Source organism: Urocitellus parryii, chromosome X (assembly GCF_045843805.1).
Source record: "Urocitellus parryii isolate mUroPar1 chromosome X, mUroPar1.hap1, whole genome shotgun sequence".
In the NCBI taxonomy this organism is placed as follows: Eukaryota; Metazoa; Chordata; class Mammalia; order Rodentia; family Sciuridae; genus Urocitellus; species Urocitellus parryii.
This window is the reverse complement of record NC_135547.1, coordinates 59,192,210-59,220,052: the sequence shown is the minus strand read 5'-3', so window position 1 is coordinate 59,220,052 and position 27,843 is coordinate 59,192,210. Positions and strand designations below refer to the sequence as shown.

Genomic DNA, 27,843 nt, shown 5'->3' with positions numbered 1-27,843 from the left:
CAGTATGTAATTTACTTATAAAGAACAACATCTACATAAAATATATAAAAATATACATATTCTTCAAAATTATTACCATAACAGAAAACCTTAAAGCCTTATCTCCCAAATTTCCTGAAAAACTATTTTTCTGCAACTGAGCTATCCTATAAAAGTAGAAACTGAGGAACTGGTCCCAAAGCCTGGACAGATGTCAGCAAGGGTTGAAAACTGCAATTGTAACATTGCTCATTGCTAGCACAACCTAACTGAATCAGTTTTTGTTTATAGAAACAAAAACCAGGAAATATGTATATTTCCTGGGTTTTGTTTCTATAAATATTTCCTGGGTTTTGTTTCTATAAATTATAACAATTTCTGGAAGGCCTCTGGAAGTAGATTAGCTGCCTTCCAAGTTTGAGCCCAACTACAATTATATTCATTTTTCTTTTTTACATTCCTTGCTTATTTCTTGTACAGGTGAGCAATTGGATCCAGTCGGTCAGAACCCCAGCAGGGCCTCTGACTTGGGATGCTGATAACATTATAATGATATGTATATACATTCTGCAATTTTCCTATTTCATTTAATGTGATATATCTTATGTTCACTACCTAATGTTTATGGGTAAAGTATTGCTCTATTTCACTTTGCTTTGTTTTACTTGTTAGTGCTTAGGATGGCACCCAGGGCCTTATGATGCTAGGCAAGCACACTACCAGTGAGCTACATCCCCAGTTCACAGATATTACTCTTTAAGTGAATTTTCTGTTAACATCATTGACTCACCTGTCACTTGGTAAGTCAGTGTGCCTAAAATATTACAGGTATGAACCCCATATAGTTTGCAAATATTCTACATTTCACATAACTTTTTACCTGTTTTTTCCTGCCATATACAGTATTTGAAAATTTTTCAATAATATTGTTAATTAAAATTTTACAGCTTTTAAAATATAAAATTATTAAAATTTTTTTAAAATAAATAATATATCACAAAAACAGAAAATAATAAATGTTGGTGGGGATGTGGAACACTTGAATATTGCCAGCAGGAACATAAAATGGTACAGCCTCTGTGGACAACAACATGGAAGTTCCCAAAAAAATTAGGCATAGAATTATCACATGATCCAGTAATTACACTTCTGGGTACATACACAAAAGAAATGAAAGAAGAGACTCAAACAGATGCTTTTGCACCCATGTTCGGGGCAGCATTGCTCACATTATCCAAACAGCAGAAACAACCCAGATGTCCATGGACAGAAGAATAGATAAACAAAACATGATAATCCACACAATGAAATTTTTTTGGCTTTAAAAAGGAAGGGAAGTCTGCTAGATGCTATAATATAGGTAAGCCTAAAAAAAAAAAAAAAAAAACTCTATAAAAGAAGTCAGACACCTGGGAGAGGTGGAGAAATAGGAAGTTATCATTTAATGGGTATAGGATCTCAAATATGTAAGATGAAGAGGTTTGAAGATGGATGGTGATGGTGGCCACAGAAAGTGTGGATGTATGGAGGATTGAGGATTGAACTCAGGGCCTTGTGCATGCTAGGCAAGGATCCTACCACCAAGCTACACCCACAAGCCAATGTGAATGTACTTAATGCCACTAAACTCTAAACTTGAAAATTATTATTTTTATGTACATATATAGTGTGTGTATATGTATGTGCGTGTGTGCTATTTACATTTTCAAAATAAATGAAAAAAGATATCATAACAGAAATTGAACAATCCCCTGGAGAGCATCACCTGACAGAAATGAGAGAGATTAGAGCACTGGAAGGTCTGGGGCTTCAGGACCCAAAGGGAAAAAAAGCTTTAGAGTAATTCTAGCTTTAACTACTGTCCTTAGCCTCTCCAATTCTCGGTTCACACTCAAGGATGGGAGTTACACAAATACACAAACATTAGGAGGTAGTCTTAGAGGCCACTTAGCCCACTTTTCTATATTGGCTACTGGGAGTGCATCATAAATAATGAGAATTAGCCACATAGAATTTGCAAATATTTTCTGTAGCCATCTCAGACAAGCTTTACTGAATGTTTTGCCATACACTATGTTTTAAAATTGTTGATAAAAATATAATTAAAAAGTAATACGCTCACTATTTTATAAACTTAATACCTGACCAGCATCAATTGCCCAGGGAGATTAATCAGAGCCCTTGAGGCTTCCAGACACAAGGGGAAAAGCTTTAGAGTAATTCCAGTTTTCAATATTAAGTAGGCTTTAGAAAGCAGTTTCCTTGATTTACCTAACCTCTCCCAAACCTCTATACTGTTATCAGAATTATGGATTTAACTTGAAAAGCTGTTAAGATCAAGGGAGAGGGCTGGGGATGTGGCTCAAGCAGTAGCACACTCGCCTGGCATGCGTGCGGCCCGGGTTCAAGCCTCAGTACCACATACAAACAAAGATGTTGTGTCCACCGAAAACTAAAAACATAAATATTTTAAAAATATTCTCTCTCTCTCTCTCTCTCTCTCTCTCTCTCTCTCCCTCTCTCCCTCCCTCCCTCTCTCTTAAAAAAAAAATCAAGGGAGATCTTAGGATCCAGGAGCTTAATTTCTCACCCACAGGACTTTTTCGAGTGGGAAATGTAATAAAACTGCCAGTGCCCACATGAGCTGTTCTAGAAACCAGTGAGTGACTGATTCCCTCACACTTTAAATGAGAAACATAATGCCCCCACTGCCTGAGTGTGTGGCTGGGGTCATGAACCTGGGTAGTCTACACACTGTGACCCCTTTGCTTTGATCCCAGGCCATGTACCTCCACCAGCCCTCTCAGCTCAGTGCGATTCTCCAGTAGTCTATAAAGGGAAGCACTATTTTCTTTGTTTATGTATTACCTATAATAGTGATTCTCAAACTGTGGTCCCTGGACTACCAGCAGTAATATCACCTGGGAACTTGTTAGAAATTCAAATCCTTGGGTTTCACCCAGATGAACTGAATCAGAAGCTCTAGGGGTAAAGCCCAGGAATTAGTGTTTATACACCCTACAGATGATACATGCCAAAGTTTGAGAACCTCTGCTCTAATCTATTAATAACTGATAGAGTTTTATTTGTTATCATCTTACCTGAGCTTGTCTCCTCAGTGGAATTGACATTTTTTTTCTCTTTCACGAAGGCAGTGGGAGGAGGGAAATTGAAGGAAAACCTAAATAAACTGTTTTTTTTTTTTCTAGGTTCACTTGCTTGTATTTACTTGCTTTAGATTTCTTTAAAAATAACTAATTCTGGAGGTCATGCAGCTAAGCTATAAATTATTATTCTCCCACTAGCTTTACTGTAGATAACATCTCTGAAGAGTGAGTCATGATAGGTTGCCTAGGTTACTATTCAAGGACTTAAAGCCTGCTTTTGTCAAAACCACTTGGGCCTGTGCATGTGACCAGTGGGTGAACTTTTGATGTTTGGGAGGCCAAAAACTCCACTTTCCCATCATGCTAACACTGCCATTTCCTGAACATGTGTTCTGTGAAGAGTCAGGAGATCAATTAGGCATGCATGGACCATTGGTTTACTTCACCTCCAATCACCTTTCCCCGTGCTTTAAATCCCCCTGTTTCTTTATCCCACAAGTATACACAAATTCTATTCTTGGGGCAGTGAATTCGAGACATGGATGTCTATCTCCATATCCAGATGTCTTGTCAATAAAAACTTCCTCCTTTGCAAAACCTGTGATTGGTATTCTGTGTAGGGGGCAAAACAGAACTGATTCAGTAACAGTGTGAGTAATAGATGGGAAATCCTATGCAGATGGTATCTGGTGATACCTCTGCTGTAAAAAGAATTACTTTCTGGGACTAAGAAAATAATATAATAAAAAATCTTTATTTGATTTTCTTTTTTTTTAATGTGTTTTCTTGTCATCCTTTATCTTCTGGGTGTCTCTAAGAGAAAAAATAATGATAAAATCTACAAAGAATGTCTGGCACAAAATAGGACTTTAACAAATGTTGTCCTGGACCATCCTGCTTTCTCTCTCATATAAAGTTATGACTTTGACATAAAATGCATAGAACATAGCTACCATAGACAACTTCTAAAACTATAAGCAATAAATGAAATATACACACATTTCCATAATGTATGAAGCTTTAGTGTTTTGTCTTCATTGCAAGATGAGTTCTAAGAAAAGAAAATACTCCCACCATTTATTTTAATTCCAGGTGCTTACTTGACTCTGTTCAGTTACTTCTAGTTCAACATTGGATAGGAACCATCCTGCCTGATCAGTCTGGCTAGAGGTTTATCAATTCTCAGTCAGGGCACCTGTCAGTCAAAGCAGTAGTAGCCAAGCAGAGTCTCCAGGCTAATACAAACATTGTCATCATACCCAGAATACTGTCTGAAACAGAAAAGTCACTCAGTATATGGGAATAAATAAGTGAGTGTCCTGGGCTCAGTCTCCAAATGATCACCAATATCCTTGTGTAGGGAGCTACAATTACAACCTCTGATAAATATAAAGAAGCAGGTTCTGAGCACCTTAGAATATCAGGCCCTATTCTGTGTTTGGGATACATTAGTGAAGAAAATGAAGTCCATGCAACCAGGATCTAAGGTTTTAGAATATAGAAGACAAAACATACAACAATGAAATGCCCTATACACTACAATGTCAGGCTATGAATATGGATGTGGATATGTGGTATAACACATGGAATAATTATTCCATCAACAGCTTGGAGAAATGGTTGATGCCAATTCTAGAGTATTTAATGTACACAATAAGTTTAAAATATCTTGCTATACTACTTAGCAAAGAAGCTATCAAAGTTTACTGGTGGATTAAAGAATACTGAGATCATGTCAAAAGTACACAGGAGAAGACCTAAAGAGGCTTTTTATTTTTTTGAGATGGGGTCTCCCTAAATTGCTTAGGGCCTCACTAATTTTCTGATGCTGGCTTTGAACTTGCAATCCTCCTCCCTCAGTCACCTGAGCCATAGAATTACTGGCATGCACCAACATGTCTGGCTATTGTATGTGTTTTTAAAACTGTAGATATAGTACTCAGAAAAAAAATTTATTTTATTTTGCTCCCTCCCTTCCCCTCCCTCCCCTCTGCCCTATCTAGAGTTCGTCAATTCCTTCCATGCTCCATCTCCCAACCCAACTATGAGTCAGTCACCTTATATCAGAGAAAACATTGCCATTTGTTTTTTGGGGATTGGCTAACTCCACTTAGCATTAGCTTCTCCAATTGCATCCATTTACCTGCAAATGCCATGATTTTATTCTCTTTTGTTGCTGAGTAATATTCCATTGTGTATATATGCCATATTTTTAATCCATTCATCTACTGAAGGGTATTTTTTTTGAGAGAGAGAGAGAGAGAGAGAGAGAGAGAGAGAGAGAGAGAGAGAGAAGAGAGAGAGAGAATTTTTAATACTTATATTTTAGTTTCCGGTGGACACAACATCTTTGTTTGTATGTGGTGCTGAGGATCGAACCCGGGCCGCACGCATGCCAGGCGAGCGCGCTACCGCTTGAGCCACATCCCCAGCCCCTACTGAAGGGCATCTAGGTTGGTTCCACAGTTTAGCTATTGTGAATTGTGCTGCTATAAACATTGATGTGGCTGTGTCCCTGTAGTATGCTGTTTTTAAGTCCTTTTGGTATAGACTGAGGAGAGGGACAGCTGGGTCAAATGGTGGTTCCATTCCAAGTTTGGCTATTGATGAACAGCAATCACCAAATAAAACTTTCCTCCTCTAAAAAAAGGAGGTAGTAGGAGTTCTTGCTAGAATGACACAGCAAGATATTTGCTAATGGCAGACCAAGGGCAGTGGGCCATGGCCATGGCCTAGATAAGCAGAGGGCTCAGATGAACCTGACTAAAGTTTGGTCGAACAAGGTATTTTATCTTAGTCCTTTGGGGCTGTAATAACAAAATACATTGCACTGGGTAATTTATAAAGAACAGACATTTTATTTCTTATGGGTGTGGAGGTTGAGAAGTCTAAGATCAAGCATCATCAGGACTGGCATCTGGTGAGGGATGCTCTCTGCTTCCAAAATGGCACCTTGTTTCTGCATGCTCCAGAGCAGAAAAACACTGCTTTCACATGGAAGAAGGGACAAAGGGCAAGAAAGCACTCACTTTAACCTCTAAGCATTTTTTAAGCCCTCACATCTTAATCATCTCCCTAAAGCCACACCTCTGAGTACTGTTGCATTGAGAGTTAGGTTTCAACATGAACTTTGGAGGGGGACACAATTATTCAAACCCTAACAGTGTCTTTGCCTAGACATGATAGCCTGGAGAGAGGATGACATATTTGGGTGACGTCTGGGAAGTCTTTAGGAGGTGGAATATTGGTGTATAGATGGACTGTTCTCTTTGATGAGTTTTCCTTGCAGTGTGGATCAGCCTTTGGTCAAAATTGAGCCAAATCCTGTGTATTCTTAGAATATATCCCTGAGTTTTGGGACTTTACACTAGACATAAAGTCCTCTGAAATTGGAACCAAGAAAGCTGGGCAGAGAAAAGCACACAAGAAAAGAGGGAGCTTGATCTGGGAAAGGCTGGCAGTCTTACATTCAGGGAATAATTCCAGCTATGGTTATTCACCAAAGTATTCACCAGAACTTAGGTCAGAAATCTGCTTTGGTAGTGTGGATCTGTGACCTTCAAGGCTGACTCATGTTCATACTCAGAAACCAATTGGGACTGGGAAGTTTTGAAAGAATTCAAGGAAAAACTTGCATAAGTCCGCCTTGTGGGTTGGTTCTCCTGGTGGATACATGATTCCTGTATTGGGGGAGCCAAGAAAGGTGTTGGTTGTCACGCAACTCTGGTGCAACTGATTTTTAAATGGATCCAACAGAAGTCTACTTTCAGTAGAGAATAGAGCCTCCAGGAAAGTTCTCCAGGCTAAATCTGGAGAACTTTTGGGAGACCTGACATAAGACTATTTTCAGGTCATATGTGTGGGGCAGGGTCTACTGCAAGAGAATTTAACTTGAAGGAAAACAGAACCAGGCACAAGGAACTCAGCTAAACAGAAAAACTTGTCATTAGGGAAAGAGAACTATTCTAACAGCACTGGAATTTGAATTCCTATAATTGCCTGTTCCAACAGTTCATGGTTTAGTATAGGTAAAGGGTTCAGAGAATAATAATTTCTGAGTAAGTCATGGTGATTCTTACATGTTCTCTCTTATTACCTATCTCCTCTTTCAGAAACCTAACTTCTGTCAGAGGACTAAAGCCATGTATGTTCTGTGCATCTGTCTGTGCTGAGTACTGCTGTGTGGGGCAGCAGTGGCCCAAACAAAGGTCCACTCACAGTCACAGTCTAACCCCTTACCTCCTCAGTGGAGTCCTGTATTCCACTAACCTGGTGACCCCATGGACGTGACTGTTTTGCATTCCCAAGATATAATTGCAGTTGTGGGAGCAGGTTGTAAAAGGGATCTTATGACAGTCCCAGACTGATTATCAGTCACAGCAAATGGAATTCAATTCTGTCAGCAGCTCTGTTTCATAATAGCCTTTGGGGTTCATCTTGGAGAAGTCTTCCTTTTTCTAGGAATTCTCTCTAATGGAAAGAAGCTTCACTATGGTAAAAGAAAAATTCTGAGGTGCCCTAAATTTTATTACAGGGGACTGAAAGTGGAGGGGGGGAGATATAAAGGAAGTTAATCATTTAATAGCTGCAGGTGAAACAAGATAGTTTATATTGAAATCTTGACCTAAATCCCATTACTGCTGAACACCAAGGCCACAGCACCCTGAAACTTTCCTACTATTAACTCCAACCATTCCAGAAGCAATAAATATTTCTCCTTATGGACTTCCTTCCCATCCTATTGTCCCTCTTTTTTCTATGGCCTGTGTAGGTTTAATGTAAACAGGACTTTCCTTCCCCAGGCTTATAAAAATTCTAGCTCTAGATCTGGTGGGCATGTTTCCAGTTGCTACTGAGTCTTGCTTCTGATAGTTTGTGGAAGCTCATCTCAGGACTTGGTTCTTTTTCTAGCTAGAATCTGTAATGGTCAATTAAACCCTTTTATTTTAGAGATCGATTAGTCTCAAGAGTTTTGGTTTAACAACTTGTAAATGACTTTGTCATGCATCTCCTTATCAACTTGCAGGGACTGGTGAAGCAGAGATGTTCCACACTTACATGTTGCATTGCCTCTGTTTTCATTAATCCCTTTAAGGTTGAATGAATGAATGCTGGAATCCATGTATAAGCCAGTGGTTCTTTGCATCGGAATCACCCTGAGCACTTGTTAAACTTGCAGGGCCACACTCCTGGAATTTCTGATTCAGTCCCTCTAGGATGAGAATCTGTGTTCTTAACAAGGCCCCAAGTCATACTGCTGATGATGATCCACAAACCACATTGACTGGCACAAGCCATTGTAGTGGCACCCCCTCCTCCACAGAAAATTTTAACTAAGCTCCAGAAATCTTCACTAAAATTGATTTTAGGACTATCAGCAAACAAGTCTCTACAAAAGAGTTCAATGTAGGTAAACTTCCTATTTTCCTGTTTTTCTATTTTACTTGGCCAGTGGCCTGGGAGAAATCAGCACTCCAGGTGCTGAATGCCCCTTTACTAGTTTTTCACAAATATTTGTCCAGTATAGTAGTTTGTAGAAGTGTGTTTGCAAGTGCAAAATGTGATAAAAAAGACAAATCCTTTAACAAGGCCTCTGGCCTTGAGCTGGAGCTTCACATAGATATCTACATTTCTAAGATAAAAGAAGTTACCAACTGGGCTCCATGGTAACAGATAACTGAGGGAGGAAAGTAAGGGGAGAAGAAGCTCTCCTCTTCTCAGGTGTTGTCCTTGAAGGGTTAACTTGCCCAGAACAGTGAAAGAAAAAGCTGCTTTTATATGAACTTCTGCAGACTGTGAACTTCTGAGCCCCTCCCCTTACATGCTGGGTATAAAGTTCCGAAACTATCTGAACTTGGGGTTCAGGGAATTAGTTGATTACTGAAAAAGCTGTACTCTCTGAACCTGACTACACTAAATAAAACTGTTTCCTGCTATTGTAGGTGCTTTGACTCATCTTTCCCCTACAACACCATCATGGAGTTCCCTTTAGGCCTCAAATATTGTGGCCTGAGACTGCCAAGTAATTCCCACACAGTCTAAAATTATCCCCCAAGACTAGGGATATAACCTAGAAGTAAAATGCTTGCCTAGCATACATGAAGTCCTGGGTTCAATCCCCAGCACCATAAAACTAAAGTAAAATAAACCCTTTGACTCATTGTCTGAGAGTGTGGATGGGCTGCCAACTTTAGTTCCCAGCAAACTTTCCTAAATAATGTTAGATTTGAGAGCATTGGTTCACTGGCGCTGGTGGTGGTGATGATAATATATATGTGCATGCACCTGTGTTGTAGCCCTAATTGGTACTGCTATTCCATTACAGACCTCTAATGCTGACCACTAACTTTTTCCAGGTTCTCTCTCCTTTACCTTTCTTAAAACCAAGAATTAACCAAGGAGAAGGAAATGGAAGGTTATCTGTTCCCTCAAGCCCTTGAGCAAGCTTACCAACATAAATAAATGAGAGGATCTTGGGCTTGGAGCCAGGTACTTATGAGGTTTGCATGTAAGTTTTAACAGTTAGGTGAGTTCCTAAAGCTTTTGGGACTTATATGAGGCTTAGCTTCATTATCAATAAAGTTAGGATTATGACTTTTACTTTACGATATTGTTGAGTGTATTAAATGAGAAACCCTGGGTGTGATATGGATTGTCAACTTGATGGGATTAAGAGACTTTTATGTGTGTCAATGACGGTATTTCCAGAGATTATTGACAAATGGGACAGAAAACTGAGAGTAAACCCCCACCCTGAATGTGGGCAATGCAACCCAATGGGCTGGGGGTCTGGATGCAAGGAAAGCAAAGGAAGGTCCAATATAGATACAGGGCCATTCTCTTTCTCTCTTTTTTCCCTCTCTCTCTCCCTTCTGCCCTCCCCCCTCTCCCCCCCCTTTTTTTTCCTGGAGATTATGGGCCAGTGATATTAGATCTGCTTCAATAGTTTAGGTGAATAGTTTTGGTCTCAGACAGACACCTTGGTTGATGGTGATTACAAAGGGGTTGAAACAGAGAAAGGCTGGACTTTTTGTCACATTATCTTTATTAACTATAGAACAATAAGAAATAAAATTAATGAATGGAGGTAGGGAAATGAAATTAATGAATAGAGATGGGGAAAATTGTTTTAGCCACATGTTAGCTGATCAAAACTAATCCCCCTTCCCCAAACCAATATTCTTTTTCCTTATCTCCAAATTCCAATAATGGTCATTATCTCACAGGGTTGTTTTGACCCCCTATTAAAAACACTAACCTAATACAGGACCAGTGAAACTCCACATCATGTACAACCACAAGAATGGGATCCTAATTAAGATAAGTTATACTCCACATATGTATAATATATCAAAATACATTCTACTGTTACGTATATCTAAAAAGAACAATTTTTAAAAATTATACCAAAAAAAAACATTAGCCCTGTGCTTGAAAAAGAGCAATCATTCATCAAACATCAGTTCTCTTTTCACTGAACTTTCCCTAGAAGAAACAACTTTAGATCAACTAAATCACATAGCTAGCATAAATATCTCTAAAAAGGGACATTAAGAAAGGAAATAGTTGGGCACGGTGGCATATGCCTATAATCTCAGCAGCTCAGGAGGCTGAGACAGGAGGATCACGAGTTCAAAGCCAGCCTCAGCAAAAAGCAAGGCACTAAACAACTCAGTGAGACCCTGTCTCAAAAATAAAATAAAAATAGGGCTGGGCATGTTGTTCAGTGGTACTGGAGTTCAATCCCCAGTACCAAAAAAAAAAAAAAAAAGAGGGAAATAAACAGGCATTTATACTTTGTACTATGAAAGAAAAATCATAAGCCTGATTTTATTTACTTGGGTGTCTTCCTGTTTTATTATGCCTCACAAGACAAGATACAGAGCATTGTCAGTGCCAGGCCTATCATTAACTCTAAGATCTTGATGGAGTCAAGATTCCTGTCCTCTTCTCCAGCAAGATAACAACAACTAATTATCTCAAACAGATCACCCAAGAATGTTGTGGAAGCAAAACATCTAGTAAGTAGTACAAAAGGGACTCAAAGGCAAATCTGCTTTTAGAGAAATACTACAAGAGAAGTGAGGACCCCCAAATAGCTATCTAATCCAAGTGCATGGGAAAAGAAGGAATAAATAAACATTCCCAGGAGCTATCATTTAACCACAGACTTCTTTTATCCTACTTTCTTGAAAAAATTGTCCTCTGCATTTTTTTAATTTCAGGACCATGTGAATATCTGATTGGCAGGACTGAAGACAGAATATGCATCAGTTCCTGACACATCATCAACTCTCTCCCAAAAGGATATAAGAAATAACAAAACAAGAGAGATGTAGAAAAGGAGAAAGAAGAGGGTCAAAGAAAAGAGGAAAGAGACTGACAAAATCAGCTGGGCTTCTAAAAAAACTTGTTGAGAGACAGCATTCACATAGAAATGTGCACAAATCTTCATTGTACATCTTGATGTATTTGATATACATGTATACACTAGTATAACCAGATCAAAATGTAGAACATTTCCATCAATTTATAAGGTTCCCACATGCCCCTTCCCAGTTAATCCTTAGCTCTAGAAGTAACTATGGATCTAAATATTACAAATATATATTAATTTGCATTTCCTATAATGTTCTATAAGTGGAATAATAAAGTATGTCATCTTTTCTTAATTTGGGACTGGGAATTGAACCCAGGGGCGCTTTATTATTGAGCTACATCCCCAGTCTTTTTTATTCTTTATTTTGAGACAGCATCTTGCTAAGTCATTGAGGCTGACTTCAAATTTGTAATCCTCCTACCTCCACCTTCTGATTAGCTGGGATTACAGGCATGTACCACTGTGTGTAATCTTTTTCTTAATCTGACTTCTTTCACTCAGTACAGATATTTTGCATGTGTTGAGAATATATTCATTTTCACTGTTAAGTAGTATTCTATTGTATGAGTGTGTCACCATTTTGTTTATACACTCACTTGTTTATGCACATTTGGGTTGTTTCCAGTTTGGGACAATTATGAATGAAGCTGCTAAGACCATCTGTGTATGAATCTGAATTGTAAGCTTTCATTTCTCTTAGATAAATTGATAAATTCTCTTAGAATTGTTGGGTTCTAGAGTAAACCTATGTTTGGCTATAGTAGATTTGTTAGGCCTCAGTCCCCAACCTAGCCTGGCTTTTAGACAAGTTAACTTAATTTTCCCCTCAAAAATGGAAGTTGCATATTTCTTTACAGGAAATTGGAAAATACACCAAAGTAGAAAGGAGTGAAATTAAAATTAAAGCAAACTAGGTTTCAAATAAGCTCTCTCCATTCTGGGATTTGGTGGTGACTATTGGCTGACTTGAGAATGTATAATAGCTAGAGATTTTCTGAAAAATGAACTGAGCAGACCGTCAAGCATAAAATCAATTTACAAATCCATGGAGACACTGTCTATGAAAGAGTCAGAGACCAATATTCCATAAGGCCCAGTTTTGAAAAACTAACTTGTTTTGCCCACAAAGGCAAACAAGTGCCAACATTCCTGAGCTTTCCCAATACAGAACACAAGGGGCAAGGGAACACACAACAGAATTTATTTCTGCTCTGGGAACTTAGCTTTTGACTTAGGAGAAAAATGCTAAGATCACATATAACATGTGCTACATTCACACAATGTAATACAGTATAGTCATTACATGTGATTATGTAGATCTATGTTTAACAAAATGGTAAAGCATGATCAGGACCTATTTTTAGGACATAATTTAGTGTAATGGTTAGGATCATGGCTTTGCAACCAGATAATCTGGATTCAATACTTGCCTGCAAATTTAGGTTTTAACATGAAATAAATGTCATAGCATCAGGTGTGGTGGCACACACCTGTAATCCCAGCAATTCAAGAGGCTGAGGAAGAAGAATCGCAAGTTCCAGGCCATCCTCAGCAAATTAGCAATACTATATATAAAAATAAAAATATAAAAAGGTCTGGGGATCTTGTTCAGAAGTAAAGTACCCCTGGGTTCAATCCCTAGTACCAAAAAAATTTTAAAAAGACAGCTTTGTTATACCTCCATTTCATCTTCTGTGAAAAGTGGGTAATAATAATAATAATATAACCACTTCATGGAGCTATTTTGAGGATTAAATAAAACACTAGAACATTTAGAAAAGCAATTCAAAAAATTAAATCTTGGTTCATAGTAAATTTATCATCAACAACCTGAAATGAATCATCAGTATTACTCAGCAATCCTATATTTCTCTAGTCAACCAACAACCTGCCCTCATTCTTAGAACTCATTGAATCTTCTCCATTTTCTTCAAACTTCCAAACCCTCCTCCTTTTTATTCTCTCTACATGTGTATGACCACACTCCCATTTACAGAGAAAAAAATGAAGGGGGGCTTCAGAAGGTAGTTTCTTCTCATCTTCCCAACATCAAGCATAGATATTCCACAGATATACACATCCTTATCAGTGGTCCCTTAAGTACAACAGAGATGCTCTTGCTTCCTACTGAACACTAATTCCTCCACTTGCTTTGGGCTACAGATCCTTCTCTTTGTCAGCAAATGTGCACTACAATATAATCCCTTCTCTCTGCTATATTTTCAACCATTCACTCCCAAAAGACACTTAACTATAAATTTTACACATCCACAAAATTAATCCCTATTTAAAGGCCTCTTAGCCAGGTATGGTGGTGCATGTGTATAATACCAGCTACTTAGGAGGCTGAGGCAGGTTTGAAGCTAGCCTGGGCAATTTAGTGAGACCTGTCTCAAAATACTTTCAAAAAGGGAGAACTAGGGATGTACCTAAGTGGTAGAGTGCTGCTGGGTTCAATCCCCAGTACTGCAAAATAAATAAGTAGGCCTCCTTTGACCACTAATCTCATTCCTGCTACTATTGACTTTTTCACACACTCCACAGCCAAACTACTTCAAATAGTTGCCTATACTCTTTTGTTTCTGTTTCCTTATCAGTCCTTGTCTGCTACCCATACTCCAACCATTCCAATCCAGATTTCTGCCCCATTACTCCATAAAAATAAATCCGGCTAAGGTCACTAATGGCCTCCACATTTCCAAAAACAACACACACCAGTGCACATCTTATTTGAGTTCTCAGCACATGCACACTTGATAGTTCACTCCCTATTTCTTTTTTTAAAATAATTTCACTACCATATTTCTATACATTTATTTATTTTTTTAAAGAGAGAGCGAGAGAGATAGAGAGAAAGATAGAGAGAGAGAATTTTAATATTTTATTTTTTAGTTCTCGGCAGACACAACATCTTTGTTTGTATGTGGTGCTGAGGATGGAACCCGGGCCGCATGCATGCCAGGCGAGCGCGCTACCGCTTGAGCCACATCCCCAGCCCACATTTATTTTACTTATTCATTTTCATGTAGTGCTGAAAATTGAACCCAGTATCTCACATATGCTAGGCAAGTGCTCTATCACTGAGCCACAACCCCAGCACCCCCCCACTCCCTAGTTCTTGAAACAATCTCTTTGTTTTGTTTCAATGACTAAAGTCACTCCTACCATTCTTTTAACCTCCATGGCTGCTCTTTCTCTCTCCTTTACAAGCTGATCCTCCTCTACTCACACGAAATACTGGATTTTCTCAAGGCTCTTTCCTATCCTCTCCTACATTCTCACTCTGATACTCTGACCAACACCCCACACACCACTTCAACTACCACCTGAATACATATAGCTCACAATTTACATCTTCAGTCTAGAGTTCCCTTCTGAGCTCTAGATCTGTCCATCCAACTATCTATATGGCTTCTTTTGGGTGTTCTCAAGGGCACTTCCAATATAACACGTCTAAGACCAAACTCAGTGCTCTTCACCAAAATTGGTATTCAGTATCTCTGATCAGAAGCCCAAATATCCAGTTGTATAAGCCAAAAACTGAGAAGTCATCCTTGATCCTTCACTCTCCCTGTAAGTTATAGAGGGAAAGTCAAAGTGCTGTTTTTTCTTATTTTCTACTTTACTCAGTACAAATTGCTTCTGTGACCCCACTATATTATGTCCTAAAAATAGGTCCTGATCATACTTTACCATTGTTAAACATAGATCTACATAATCACATTTAATGACTACACTGTATTACATTGTGTGAATGTAGCACATGTTATATGTGATCTTAGCATTTTTCTCCTAATAGGCAAAAGCTCACTTCCCAGAGCAGTTTTAGATATTTAACAAACTAAGAGAAAGATAAATTATATATTTATAATATCATACTTCCTTACCCGCAATTCCATTCCATTGCCAAGTCCTATGGACTCTACCTCCTACATAACCCTAAAATATATATATTAGATATGGAAAATGACAAACCCCCAAATAATATAGCCTGGGAAGCGGGAATGAGGAGAAAAGCAGCACATTGATGGCATTGATTCTTTCCCAGTACATTCTTTCCCAGTGACAGAATAATCCCTAGAAAGGAAGCCAAAGTATTGATCCTTCTCCAAATAAATCCGTTCCCAGTGGCAGTACAATGGGACCCTGAAAGGAAAGAGATAAGCTCTGAACACTGACCCCAGATCCTCCATTCTTCTCCAAGTAAAAATATTGCCCAGCAAAAACAAATTTTTAAATTCTCACAAACCTGTTTCCTGGGTGCCCAAAACTGACCACTGACCCTAGGCACCCCCATCTTGCCAAATAAGACAGACTCCAAATTCCTAAGTGCCCCAAACTGACAAGCTCATTAATTAAGTCACCTCTCAGTATAACCTATATAAGCCCAGTCCCCTCCTTTTTCCAGTGGCTCACTTTCCACTAGGAGAGTGAGTCCATCAGAACTATGACTCCATTCCTGAATAAAGGCTTTTGTCTGATCTGTGAAGTCTGTGTCCAGCCTCATCTTCTTGTGCTTACAACATCAATGACCTCCATCTAAACCACAGCTACCCTAATCCAAGCTACTACCAGCATTACTCTAGATTGTTGCAATAGTTCCTAATGAGACTCCCCAATACATTGACTCCTTCCCAATACTTTGCCCATTCTGTAGCAAATATTTCTATAGGGCAATATTTTCCAAAGACAAATCTGATGTTTTGTTCATACCCCATAGAGTTTCCAATGGCTCTTAGGATATAGACAACACAGCTTAAGCTGGCTTCAAAGTCCCTGCCTAACCCTCACTTTCCATACTGGCACAGCCCATGAGTTCAATCCCTGGTTACCTCCCCCCCAATAAAAGAGCAATAAAAACAGATTTTACTGAGTATACACTATTATAATAGAGGAAAAGATACTTCAGTATACAACTGAACTCAATTCCAAATGCAATAACGATAAACTTTGATTTATAGACAAGAAGTTGAGTAAGTGGGTCAGTAGATGGAAGACTACTATGAGGAGCTATCAACAAAAGGGGGATTGTTACTAGAGTCAGGTCAAGGTGATCAGCTATAAAGAATTGGAAGATGAATTAGCCACCCCATATAGGTTTTGTTTTTTCATTTGTTTTTGCAGTGCTTGGGATTGAACTCAGGGCCACACATACAAGGCAAGGCCATCACTTTCACCTAAGCACAAAATGAGTGGGTTTGTAGCTTAGTCATAAACACATTGGTAGATTGCCAGAAGCCCTGGGTTCTAGTCCCAGAACCACCACCACCACCACCACCACACACACACACAGACACACACACACACACAGGACTAAACTAACTGGACAAGCAAAAATCAAAACCACTACATGTTAAATAATGCAGCTTGGGAGGCTGAAGCAGAAGGATCCCAAGATCAAAACCTGCCTCAGCAATTTAGTGAGGCCCTAAGTGACTTAGTGAGATCCTGTCTCCAAATAAAAAATAAAAAAGGTTGGAGATGTGGTTCAATGGTTAAGCACTCTGGGGTTCAAACCATGGTACCAAAAAAAAAAAAAAAAGATATAGAGAAGACAAATCAGCGTGGACTAAAGAGGGAATGAGGGTCAACAAAGAGAGAATATGAGAGGACATTTTAAGAATTTGCTGCAAAAAATATTTAAATAGAAATGAAAAGGAAAGTAATGAGAGAGAAGTAAACAAAATAACTAATATGTTTCCAGAACTTTTTGAAGTTCCAATATGGCCAGGCATGGTGCATACCTGTAATCTCAATGACTTGGGAAATTGGGGTAGGAGGATCACATATTCGAGGCAAGCCTCAGCAATTTAGCAAGGCTCTATCTCAAAATAAAAAATAAAAAAAGGTTGGGGATGTCACTCAGTTGTAAAGTACCCCTAGGTTCAATCCCCAGTACCAAAAACAAACAAACAAAAAAACACACAAATAAAGTTCCAATATAGTGTTGTGACAGTTGGTGAGCTGTTAGTCCTTGATCCAGTCAGCATTGAGGGTTTCTGGAACAGAAGGTAAAGATTAATCTCAAGGCATAAAAAATGTAACAACATTCCAATGAAAGTAAACATGGATTCAGCACCTATTGTGTAGCAGACAAGTAAGTACCTCTGCGTAGGTCAAAGTAGCACCCTCTGCCGGAGTGAGGTAGCTGCGTTGCCCCCTAGCATAAGCTCCCAGGGCTGCTCTTGCCCTTCCCGCGAGGGGATCAGTAGGAGAAAACCATCAGAGTAGGCACAAACAGGACGCGAGGAGAGCCCAGGGTCCTCCCTTCCCTTTTCCTGTCGCAAGGTTCCGCCGGTTCTTACCGTCTCCCCACTCCGTGGCGCCCAGTGGGACTAAAAGGAGCAAGAATGGCCTGGGAAGAAGTGCGAGGTAATTAGGTATCCAGGCCTTTTTTTTTTTTTTTTTTGGTTGACAAAAGTGATTACCTTCCCTCTCCAAGCTGTGCTAACACCAGAGTCCTCTTCCTCTCCCCCACCAACGCCGCCATTCACCACGCTGACCACTCCCCATTTGCCGTTGCCGCCAGCGCGAGCCCCCGCCTAGTCGTAGCCGCCATTTCCCGGCAGTCTCTTCTCCGTCCCTTTGCCTGAAACAAAATATCCTGAGGGTTGGAGAGAGAGCTGTTCGAGGGCCTCTAGAAATCCTGAAGGGAGAGGAGAGAGGATTTCTTACCAAACTCTCTCGGACCTCCCCCTTTCTCGTCCTCTTTTGTGGGATAGCGGTAGAGAAAGGGGACTGCTGGCTAGGGAGTGAGAGAGGAGGTGCAGGTTCCAGTGTTGTCACCGCCACCCACACCCCACAGGTCACAGGGCGCCTCTACCTTTACACCATCCCATGTGGATCCGAAAGATGTCCTTCTCTTCCTTGCTCCATAAATGATTTCTACCTCCCCTCCAGCATCCTGCTTCTTTCCCCCAAGTTAGTTGATTCCCACCTTCCCCAAAACCGAGTTTCATTATCTCTAAAGTGGGTTTAACAATGAAACATAACAACTTATGTAGGATAAACAGACCTTGTTCAAAGGAAGGGGAACAGGAAGAAGGAGGGAGAGAAACAACTCTATAAACAGGCCCTATTGGTGTCCAAGTAGATATCTTAACTGTAAGAAGGAAATGGGAGAGGTGGCTCAACAGTAACACACGTTTATTCCGGACAAACCCACAGAGGGGGGCCCTGTGGAGGCCAGGCCCAGTAGAGACTGAAACCTGTCCTCTGCTTACAGCCTGGGGTAGATATTGGTGAGTGGGGCATGAGGTTAGACCATTGCTAGGGAATTATTAGGAAAGGGTTCATATGTTTTCATAAGAAACCAAAAGTTTTCAGAATTTCAGTCCCAAATAACAATTTCCTTTCTTATAATGATGGAGTGTTTGGGTTTTCTTTGTATGACAAGGGAGTATTGTCTGGGGTTTAGGTCAGGCTGACTCAGAGTGAGGTGATTCTTGTTCTAAGATGGGATATTTTTCAAAATGGTGTCACCTCTGTCAAGTTCTTCATAACACTAACAAATCGGTCAGATAGAGCATTAGAATAGATAAATGGTTCAGAAAATAATTACTGAATGTCATGATGATTCTCAGATGTTGTCTCTCAGTGCCCATCTCTTCTTTCAGAAGCCTGACCTCTGTCAGAAGGCTGAAGCCAAGTATGTTCTCTGCATAGGTCTGTACTGACCATACACAGGCTCCAAGGACAGGCATAACCTAACTCCTCACCTCCTCAGTGAGGCCCTGCACCCTGATAATATGGTGACCCTATGGATGTGCCTGCTTTGCATTCACAAGACTGAATTAAAATCAATGTGGGAGCAGGTTATGAAAGGGCTCTTGTGACACTCCCAGCCTGATATCAGGCTCAGCAACTTAAGTTTTATTCCATCAGCAGCTGTTTTGCAATTGCCCTTCAGGCCTATCCTGAAGAAACGTTCATTTTTACTGATAGGGTTGAGAATTCTCCCTGAAGGAAAAAGAATTTGATTTATAAGTTTTTTGCAGTGCATTTTCTTACCAATTTGCTGAGATGAGGCATATATGTGCCATGCTTGCTGGGCTCCACCCCCAGAAATTGATTCAGTCCATCTGGGCTACATCTTCAGAATTTGCATTACTAATGAGGCCCCAGATTGTGCTGCTGCTGTTGACCCACAAACCACACTGTGAGAACAATTAGCAGGAACTATCCACCAGTGGAGACTCCCCTAGGCCACAATTACTGTGGCTGCCTACTTTTTGCTTGATCCTGCCCTGTAGTTCATGCAGTCTAAAATGAATCTCTTGACTCAGTGGTTCCCAGCGTGGGTGGGCTGCCCACTTTACCTCCTAGAATACTCCCCTGGGTAGTGCTAGCTTTGTCAGATTACCAGTGGTGACAGGATGTGCCTGTGTGTGTGCATGCACCTGTGCACAGGGATCCCTACTGCCATCCACCCAGTACTGTTCCTTTGTAGAGCTCTAGTACTGACCAGTGACCTCCAGGTTCTCTTTCCTTTGCTTCCTAGAGCCATTGAGTTTTTCTTAACCAGCAAAGAAACAAACACCTATATTTTTAGGATTCAGCCTATCTTTTCCTGGGGTAGGGTGACATCTAGTGGTTAACTTGAGAATCCTTGCTCATACTTAAAAGAAACTTCTGGAAAATTAATTCAACAACGCGGAAAGCAAAAACACCTACTAGTTTACCCTCAGAGAAAAGCACTTAGAAGAGCAAGATAACTGCTCAATAAGAGTCAAAACAGATTTTTTTTCATTCCTGCCAACTGTTGTCTATATTGTGTTGTGTTTTGTGGTACTGGGGATTGAACCCAGGGTTGCTTTAACACTGAGCTACCTTCCTAGCCTTTTGTCTTTTGAGACAAGGTCTCCCTAAATTGCCCAGGCTGACCTCAAACTTACAATCTTTCTGCCTCAACCTCCCAAGTTGCTGGGATTACAGGTGTGTGCCACTATGCCTGGCTTCTGGCAACTAACTACTACAGAAATTATAAATCATCAGAGAATCTCAAATCTCCCACTGCATCTTCAGTTTGAAGGCTTTTCTAGAAATAGTACTCAATGAAGTTTCCCTGAATAAAATGGGGTTAGGTGGTATCTGCTATTTCATATCTCAGGGTATTTCTCTGGTTCCAGGCTTAAACAGCCCGAGGATAACAGTCTAATTCCAAGATAGTCAGAAGATCTACAGATAACTGTAGTAGTTCCATGCAGCTGGTTAGAAATCACTGTGATCTGAACAGAAATTTAAGATACCCCCAAAGGGGCCAAAATGACAACTTGAAATCCTCGTGTGAGGTCCAAGATATCATAAATAATATATGGCTTATAATTTAAAAGAAATTTATAAACTACTTGCTACAGGAAAAAAAAAATGAAGGCATAAAGGGATCATGCTCTTTTAGTGTTGGACCTTTAGCAGCTGGAGAACTGTGACATGTCTCAAAACATGGTCTTGAGACTGGCAGTATCAGCATATTTTTGAGTGCCACTACTTAGAAACTTCCAAGGACAGAACCCAGCAATGTTTTAATAGGTCCTAAAAATGATGCTGATGCGGGCTGGGGTTATAGCTCAGAGTGCTTGCCTAGCACGTGCAGGGCGCTTTTCTGTACGTTTGTCTGTATTGTGTCCAACTACAACTAAAACAAAAATATTTTTTTTAAAAATGATGCTGAGAGCTGGGGGTGTGGCTCAGTGGTAGAGGACTCGCCTAACATGCGTGAGGCACCGAGTTCGATGCTCAGCACCGCATTAAGTATAAAGATATTGTGTACGCCTATAAGTAAAAAATAAATATTAAAAAAATGATGCCGATGCATAATGAAGTTGGAGAATCACTGGTTTAAAACAAGCTTAGATGCCCTTGAAAAACCTGAAAGTAAGGGGTGGTTTAATGGTACAGTCTCTATGGAAATGGAGTCCTATGGAAATGGTAATGTTTAGAAACAGGAAAATGTTTGACCTTAATTAATCAAAAAATACAAATTAAAATAGCAATAGGATATCACTTTCAACTAACAAATTGGCACAGATCAAAATGAATAATGTACATTGTTATAGAGGGTATAGAGCCAGGCGTGGTAGCAAATGCCTGTAATCCTGGCAGCTTGGGAGGCTGAGGTAGGAGGATGAAAAGTTAAAAGCCAACCTCAAGGGCTGGGGATGTGGCTCAGTGGTCGAGTGCCCCTGATTTCAATCCCCAGAACCTGCCCCGCAAAAAAAAAAAAAAAAAAAAAAAATACCATCAAAGCTAGCCTCAGCAACTTAGGCCCTAAACAACTTAGTGGGACCCTGTCTCAAAATAAAACGTAAAAAGGGCTGATGATGTGGCTCAGTGGTTAAGCACCCCTGGGATACATCCCTGGTACCAAAAAAAAAAAAAAAAAAAATCCAGGGTATTGGGGGGAATAATAAAGCATGCACTGCCAGTGGAGTTTTTACCAGGTGGAGTTTTAACCTTTCTGGTAAGACAAATCAAAAGTTTTAAAAATGTGTTTATCTTTGACTAATCAAGTCTACTTCTAGGAATCTATCTTAGTAATAATATATACAATGATATATACATTTAAAAGCTTATCTGTAGTTTAAAATTAAAAACTTAAATTTCAATGGCAGAGGATTTTAAGTCAATTAATGTGCCCGTATAATAGAACAATGTAAAAAAAAATCAAGCTATACAAGATTATTTTTCCAGTTTTTAAAAGGAAGATTTATTTAACAAGTTTCACTTAGTACAATACATCTAAATGGAAATCACAATACAAGGAAATATTTAAATCAAAGCCTCAGAATTTCATACAAATAACATGACCAAACTCCTAAAGTATTGGTATTACAGCTCAAAATTGTCCCAGATCTTAAAAAAAAAAAAAGTAAAAGTGTACACTCACGTGCCTTACAGATTATTAAATCAAAAGCTAGAATTAACAAACATGCCAAATGTTTTCACTTTGAATCGTAGACACAGCTCCTATATTTGAGTTTTACAGAAAAGCATGTTTCTCAACATGCATCTGAAGTTTTCAATGTATTGTGGTATAAGAGCAACATTTAACATAAGTGAAACTGCTTTAACCTAAATATGCTTACTGCTTAGGTACACTCCTACAACATAACTAACTTGAGGAAAGCTGAAAGTTGTTTTAACAGTTATGGTCAATACTGAACTTTGTTATTACTTCCTAGATGAATGTTTCAGTGTTCAAATTTACTGAGCTTAAAGTTTGAAAACAATCTTGACTTCCACTTTACAGTAAGCATGAATCACAAGCCTGTAATGCAAAACTGTTAAACTTAACTTTTGTTGGTTTTCTTAAAAAAGAGAAAGAAAGGAAGAAAGGAAAGAAAGCTGACCAAGAGTGATCAGAATCAATTTTATTTCCCATTTACCAATCATACTGGATATACTAGACATCCCTCCCATTCTATTCAGCTCCCATAAATGCACAGCTTTTATTTCTGTAGTAGCTGTTTAGTGCTTTCTCTACCTAAGCAAGGTTTGACTGATAGTCACTGGAGTTTTCCTGCAGAACTTGGTCATAACCACTCATACTGCTCTGACCACCATAACCACCTCCATAACCACCACTCAGCTGCTGGCTAGCAGGACCCCCATAACTAGACTGGTTGGATAAGCCCATCCCTCCCATCATTTGGCTACCATAAGCACCACCACTTGCCCCTGCTGTAGAATTCAAAAAGAGTTCTACATAGCTGTGATCATAAGCCCCTCCACTTGTTCCTGCAGTAGAGTTCAAAAAGAGCTCCACATATCTGTGTTGCATATTAGCTTTATCTTTTGCCATAGCTGCCACGGCATCTTCATGAGTAGCAAATTCAACATCTGCCTCACCAGTAACTCTGCCATCTGGTCCAATTTCAATGTGTACTCTCATGGGATTAAGAGGGGAGAAAAAATTGTAAATATCATTCTCGGTGGCTCTGTAAGGTAACCCCCTCATGTGTACACAATGCCCTGTGGTGCTCTGGAAACTGGACCCACCATCTCCATATCTGTGATCTGACATTCCTGAGAAACAATAATTGAGGTCTCTTCCAAATCTATCAGACCCAAAGCCATACCCGTCGTTATAGCCACCATAGTCATCATAGCCTCCATACCCTCCACCATATGCCCCCCGCCTCATCCTCTCAAAACCAGCTCCTCTGCCAATGCTATTATACCCTCTGCCAGCTCCTGGCCTATCATAAGGACCTGGTCGCTGCATAGCCATGAGCTTTCGAGGGGGATCATAATGGGTTCGGACTTCAGCTCTGCTACTCTTGAAGATTTCAATGTACCTGTGCCCTATCCTTTCCTTGTGTTTCTTTAAGGCCTTTTCAGCTATCTCCTGTGAAGCAAACTGCACAAAAGCCTCCCCTGTGCTCCGCCCCTGAAAGTCCACCGGCAGTGTCATCCCATTTGGCACAATTTCCAACCCTGAAAAGAACTGAACAATCTCTTCCTTGCTACAGCCAAATGGGAGTCCTCTAAGCCGGACGAAGCCATCGTTGGCAGTATCAGGACTATTCGGACCTGTATGCTTCAACACCCAATCCATTTCAACACTGTTGGACTTGAATACTTCAACATATCTATGTCCCATGGTTTCTCTGTCCTTCTTCAAAGCCAATTTCACTTCATCTTCAGATTCAAGTTCAACAAATGCTTCACCACTTGGTCTGCCTTCTCTGGTGTAGATGAAACGAATACCTGATGTGCCATTTTGGATTTTACAATCAGAGAAGAAGCGCATCACTTCATCAGCTGAGCAGGACCAGGGTAGGCCCCTGACCTTCACCACGAACCCCTCCCTGCCTTCAGTGCTCAGCATCATGGTGACTCTTGGGCTCTTGGTGGCAAGCTTGGCTCAATGCAATTTCAATGTGGCTGAAAAGAAAATTAGAAGAGTACTGTCATGGAAAAACATTCACAACCTAGTAAAAGGAAAAAAGCAAACAATTAAATTACACTAGTAGCATTTAAAAAAAAATCCATATAAACAAAAAAGACTGCACCAAATTTTTAACTCATTCATTCAGCAATTATTTATTCAATGCCTAGTGTCAGATACCTTTAATGGTGATAATTTCTGAGTGTTAGGATTATAGAACTTTTTGTTTCAGGGGATTTTTTTTTCCCTTTGGATACCTCTGTATGTTCTTTCTGTGTATAAACATCATAGAAAATAAAAAGGCTTCAAAAATTAACAGAAAAAAATTAGTGAAAGTGGACGACAAAAAATATGGCCATATCTGATTACATAAAAATGAAAAACTTATTAAATGAAAAGATTAAAAAACAAAACATGAGAAGATTCCTGGAAGAAATAAATTAATATCCTTATTATATAGAGAATGTATGCCAATCAATAAAATCAGGGAAATATTAAGATAAACAGTAAAAAGACATTACTAGGAATTTACGCATCCAAACATATTTTTAGGTGCCAGGTCCAGTACTTATCTCTGGCATACAAGAATCAATAGCCCCAGAAAGAGTTTATGGTCCTACAGAGACAGTCTTCATTAAATATATAAGTGCAAATATACATTATACCTGCTATGACAGAACTCTGCAGATGTAAAGATAGTAGTATAAAGGAGGGACTAGTTGGTCAACTCTATCAGTTGGAGGCAGAATCGTTAAATGAAACAGATACCTAACCCGTTCAGAGATTCATAAATAATTTTTAAAAAATCTGACAGAGCATAAAATAGGAGGAGTCAAAATAAGAAAAGATGGCAAAGTGGAGATCAGATCCCAAAGGCCTGATTTGATATACAAATGCTAAGGGCCTCCTATGAGGTTTTAAACAGAGGAGTGATGTCATAAACCCTTTCAGACAGATCACCCAGGCAACAGTGTGGCAGTCACACAGGAGGGGGTCTAGGTGAAACGCAGGAGATTAGTCAGAATGGTTGCTTGGATATGTTAAGAGATTCAGTAAAGGAACAGCAGTGAGAAGGGAAAAGATAATATATTTAAAAAGTAGAATCTGTACGACTTGATAACAGATTAACTATAAGAGGAATACAGTTATAAGAAGATACAGGAGAGGAGTCTGGAAAATGTTCAAATTCCATCAATTGTCAGAAATCAAACTAAAACCAGAATTAATCACCATTTTTCACCCACCAAGATAATGGAAATTAAATAGTGACAGTTAATACTATTCAGGGGTTCACAAACCAATACACTGCTAGAGGAGTGAAAAGTAGTAACAGTATTCTGGAAAGCTATTTGGTAATATTTATCACACCTTCTGATAGTCCACTTCAGGTGACGTACCTTACAGAAATGAAATGAAATTCAGACCAATATTTGTGAAACTATATATTCTTTGAAAGGTATTAAGAAAAATAGAGGGGCTGGGGTTGTGGCTCAGTGGTAGAATACTTGCCTAGCATGTGTGAGGCAATGGGTTCCATCCCCAGCACCACATAAAAATAAAAATAAATAAAGGTATTGTGTGCATCCACAACTAAAAAATATCTTTAAAAAAAAGAAAAATAGAGTACTACACATTTAAGTAAAAGTTATAAAAAGTTATAAATATATTTAACATGAGAATAACTTATGTTACAATCTTAAATCATCCAAGATCACAGCTATTTTATAATCTCAACTATGTATAAAAAAATACTCACATACCCTTTGACTCTGCTAGGATTCCTTCCAGGAATCTGGTCAACAAAACTACTTACAAAAATGTCTGCTGTAGCACTGTAATGGTAGAAAGTAACCATCCATAAAATGGCAGAATGAATTATATTGTATCCTCAAAATGGAATGCTCTGCAGCCATTTAAATAAAAAATCTATTTTCCCTGACCTAGAAAGAAATCCAAAATGCATTAAAGAATATGCATAGTATGATGCTACTTATATTAAAATATAAGCATGTATGTAAATGTGTAAAACGACCTATGAGTATGTAATATAAACTTTTTTTGGAGGGAAATAACAACTGAAAAGTAGGAGGAATGAAATGGGACTTTCACTTTTTATACTATATAGTTCAATACAGTTTTAATTATTTAAACTCAGTGTACTGGAATTAAAAATAAAGTTAAAAATATGTATGAGGGATATGTCAAATGTTTATAGTGACTACTCTGAGGGGTAGGTTTATGGTTTTTTTTTTTCATTTTTAAAATTTTTTGTGTGCAATTTTCCACAGGGAGATTACTTTTACTTCAGAAAAAAAGTAACAAAACAATTCAAAATATTTGATTTTCTGGGATTTGGGATGGCAAATTTTATAAAATTTTCTTAACTTTGGATGTGGATAGCTTATCTGATGTGGTCTGGGAACATTCGGCCTCTTGGAAATAAAGTTCAAAGTGTAATAACTGCCATAAAACCACACTGAGGATTCAATTAAAACATTTACTAATTGCCCATTATGTTCCTGCAACTCTAGTAAAAAGAATCTTCCTACAAACCATCCTTAGGTCTCAGTGACAGAACATCTGAGGGATAACGAATCTTCCTAAAGCACTCTGCAGCTTAACAGCCCCTCTGTAGTGGCTGGAGGTCCCGCTTGCTCACAACTCCTGGGAAGGCCACCGGAACACTTGCCTGAAGTGGAACTAGGACTCCATTTGCGAATTAATATTTTTGTGTATTTATGTGTGTTATATACATACTTAAAAAAAACTTTATGACATAAGGTTGAGTAGTCACGAATTACGTTTATGTTTAAAATTTATGAAGTATACTGTTATTTTTCAAATGATAAAAATTCAACATGTAATTACTGTTATAAGCAGAAAGATTAACGTTATTCAAATACTCAAGTAAATTTATTGGGCGTCTCAGGCACGCAGCATTTGTCTAGATATGACTCTACTGACTTAATTCACTTGAGGCCTCTACCGACACACAATTAAACAGTAGACTGAGTGCCTAAACGGATGGACCAGCACTCAGACCACTGGTCTCAATATCTGTTTGTCCTAATTCAGGACCATAGTTTTCAAACCTTTTTCGCCTTACGGTTCCTCTTGGGGGTTCCCTGAGACTTGCCCAGACAAACAGATGTACAAAAACATACACACAGTCACAAACGTCCACCATTTCCCCACCAGGCGCAGAGAAGGCGGCTTCCCGGCACTGAGATGAGGGGGTGGGGGAAGGGGGAGCGGGGGGAGGGGAAAACAGAGATCGAAAAGGCGGAGGCGGCTCCCGGACCTCGCTTTGGTCTTCAACATCACCATCCCCGAATCCCCAGTTCCCACCCACACACCAACCTCTAACGATACCGGGTAATTTTCCTTCCTTCTTCCCTCAAACGGCTATAGCGAGACGGTAGACGACGACCAGAACTACTTCTGCTCACGTAAGCGTTTGGTCACGTGAGCGCCTACGTCATGTGAGA

At 39.4% G+C, this 27,843-nt stretch overlaps 1 protein-coding gene across 2 annotated transcripts; it reads right to left on the bottom strand.

Moving 5' to 3' along the window:
- Positions 1-22,163: 22,163 nt before the first annotated feature.
- Hnrnph2 (heterogeneous nuclear ribonucleoprotein H2) lies at positions 22,164-27,833 on the bottom strand. 2 transcript variants are annotated; one of them, XM_026410483.2, is made up of 2 exons: positions 27,716-27,833; positions 22,164-24,351 (listed from the first exon to the last, which is right to left on the bottom strand). In XM_026410483.2, the coding sequence occupies exon 2, from the start codon at positions 24,296-24,298 to the stop codon at positions 22,949-22,951; it is 1,350 nt and encodes a 449-aa protein (XP_026266268.2). In that variant the 5' UTR covers positions 24,299-24,351; positions 27,716-27,833; the 3' UTR covers positions 22,164-22,948. The 2 variants fall into 2 exon arrangements, with proteins under 2 accessions (XP_026266268.2, XP_026266270.2); XM_026410485.2 differs by having other exon boundaries at positions 27,728-27,833.
- Positions 27,834-27,843: the final 10 nt, after the last annotated feature.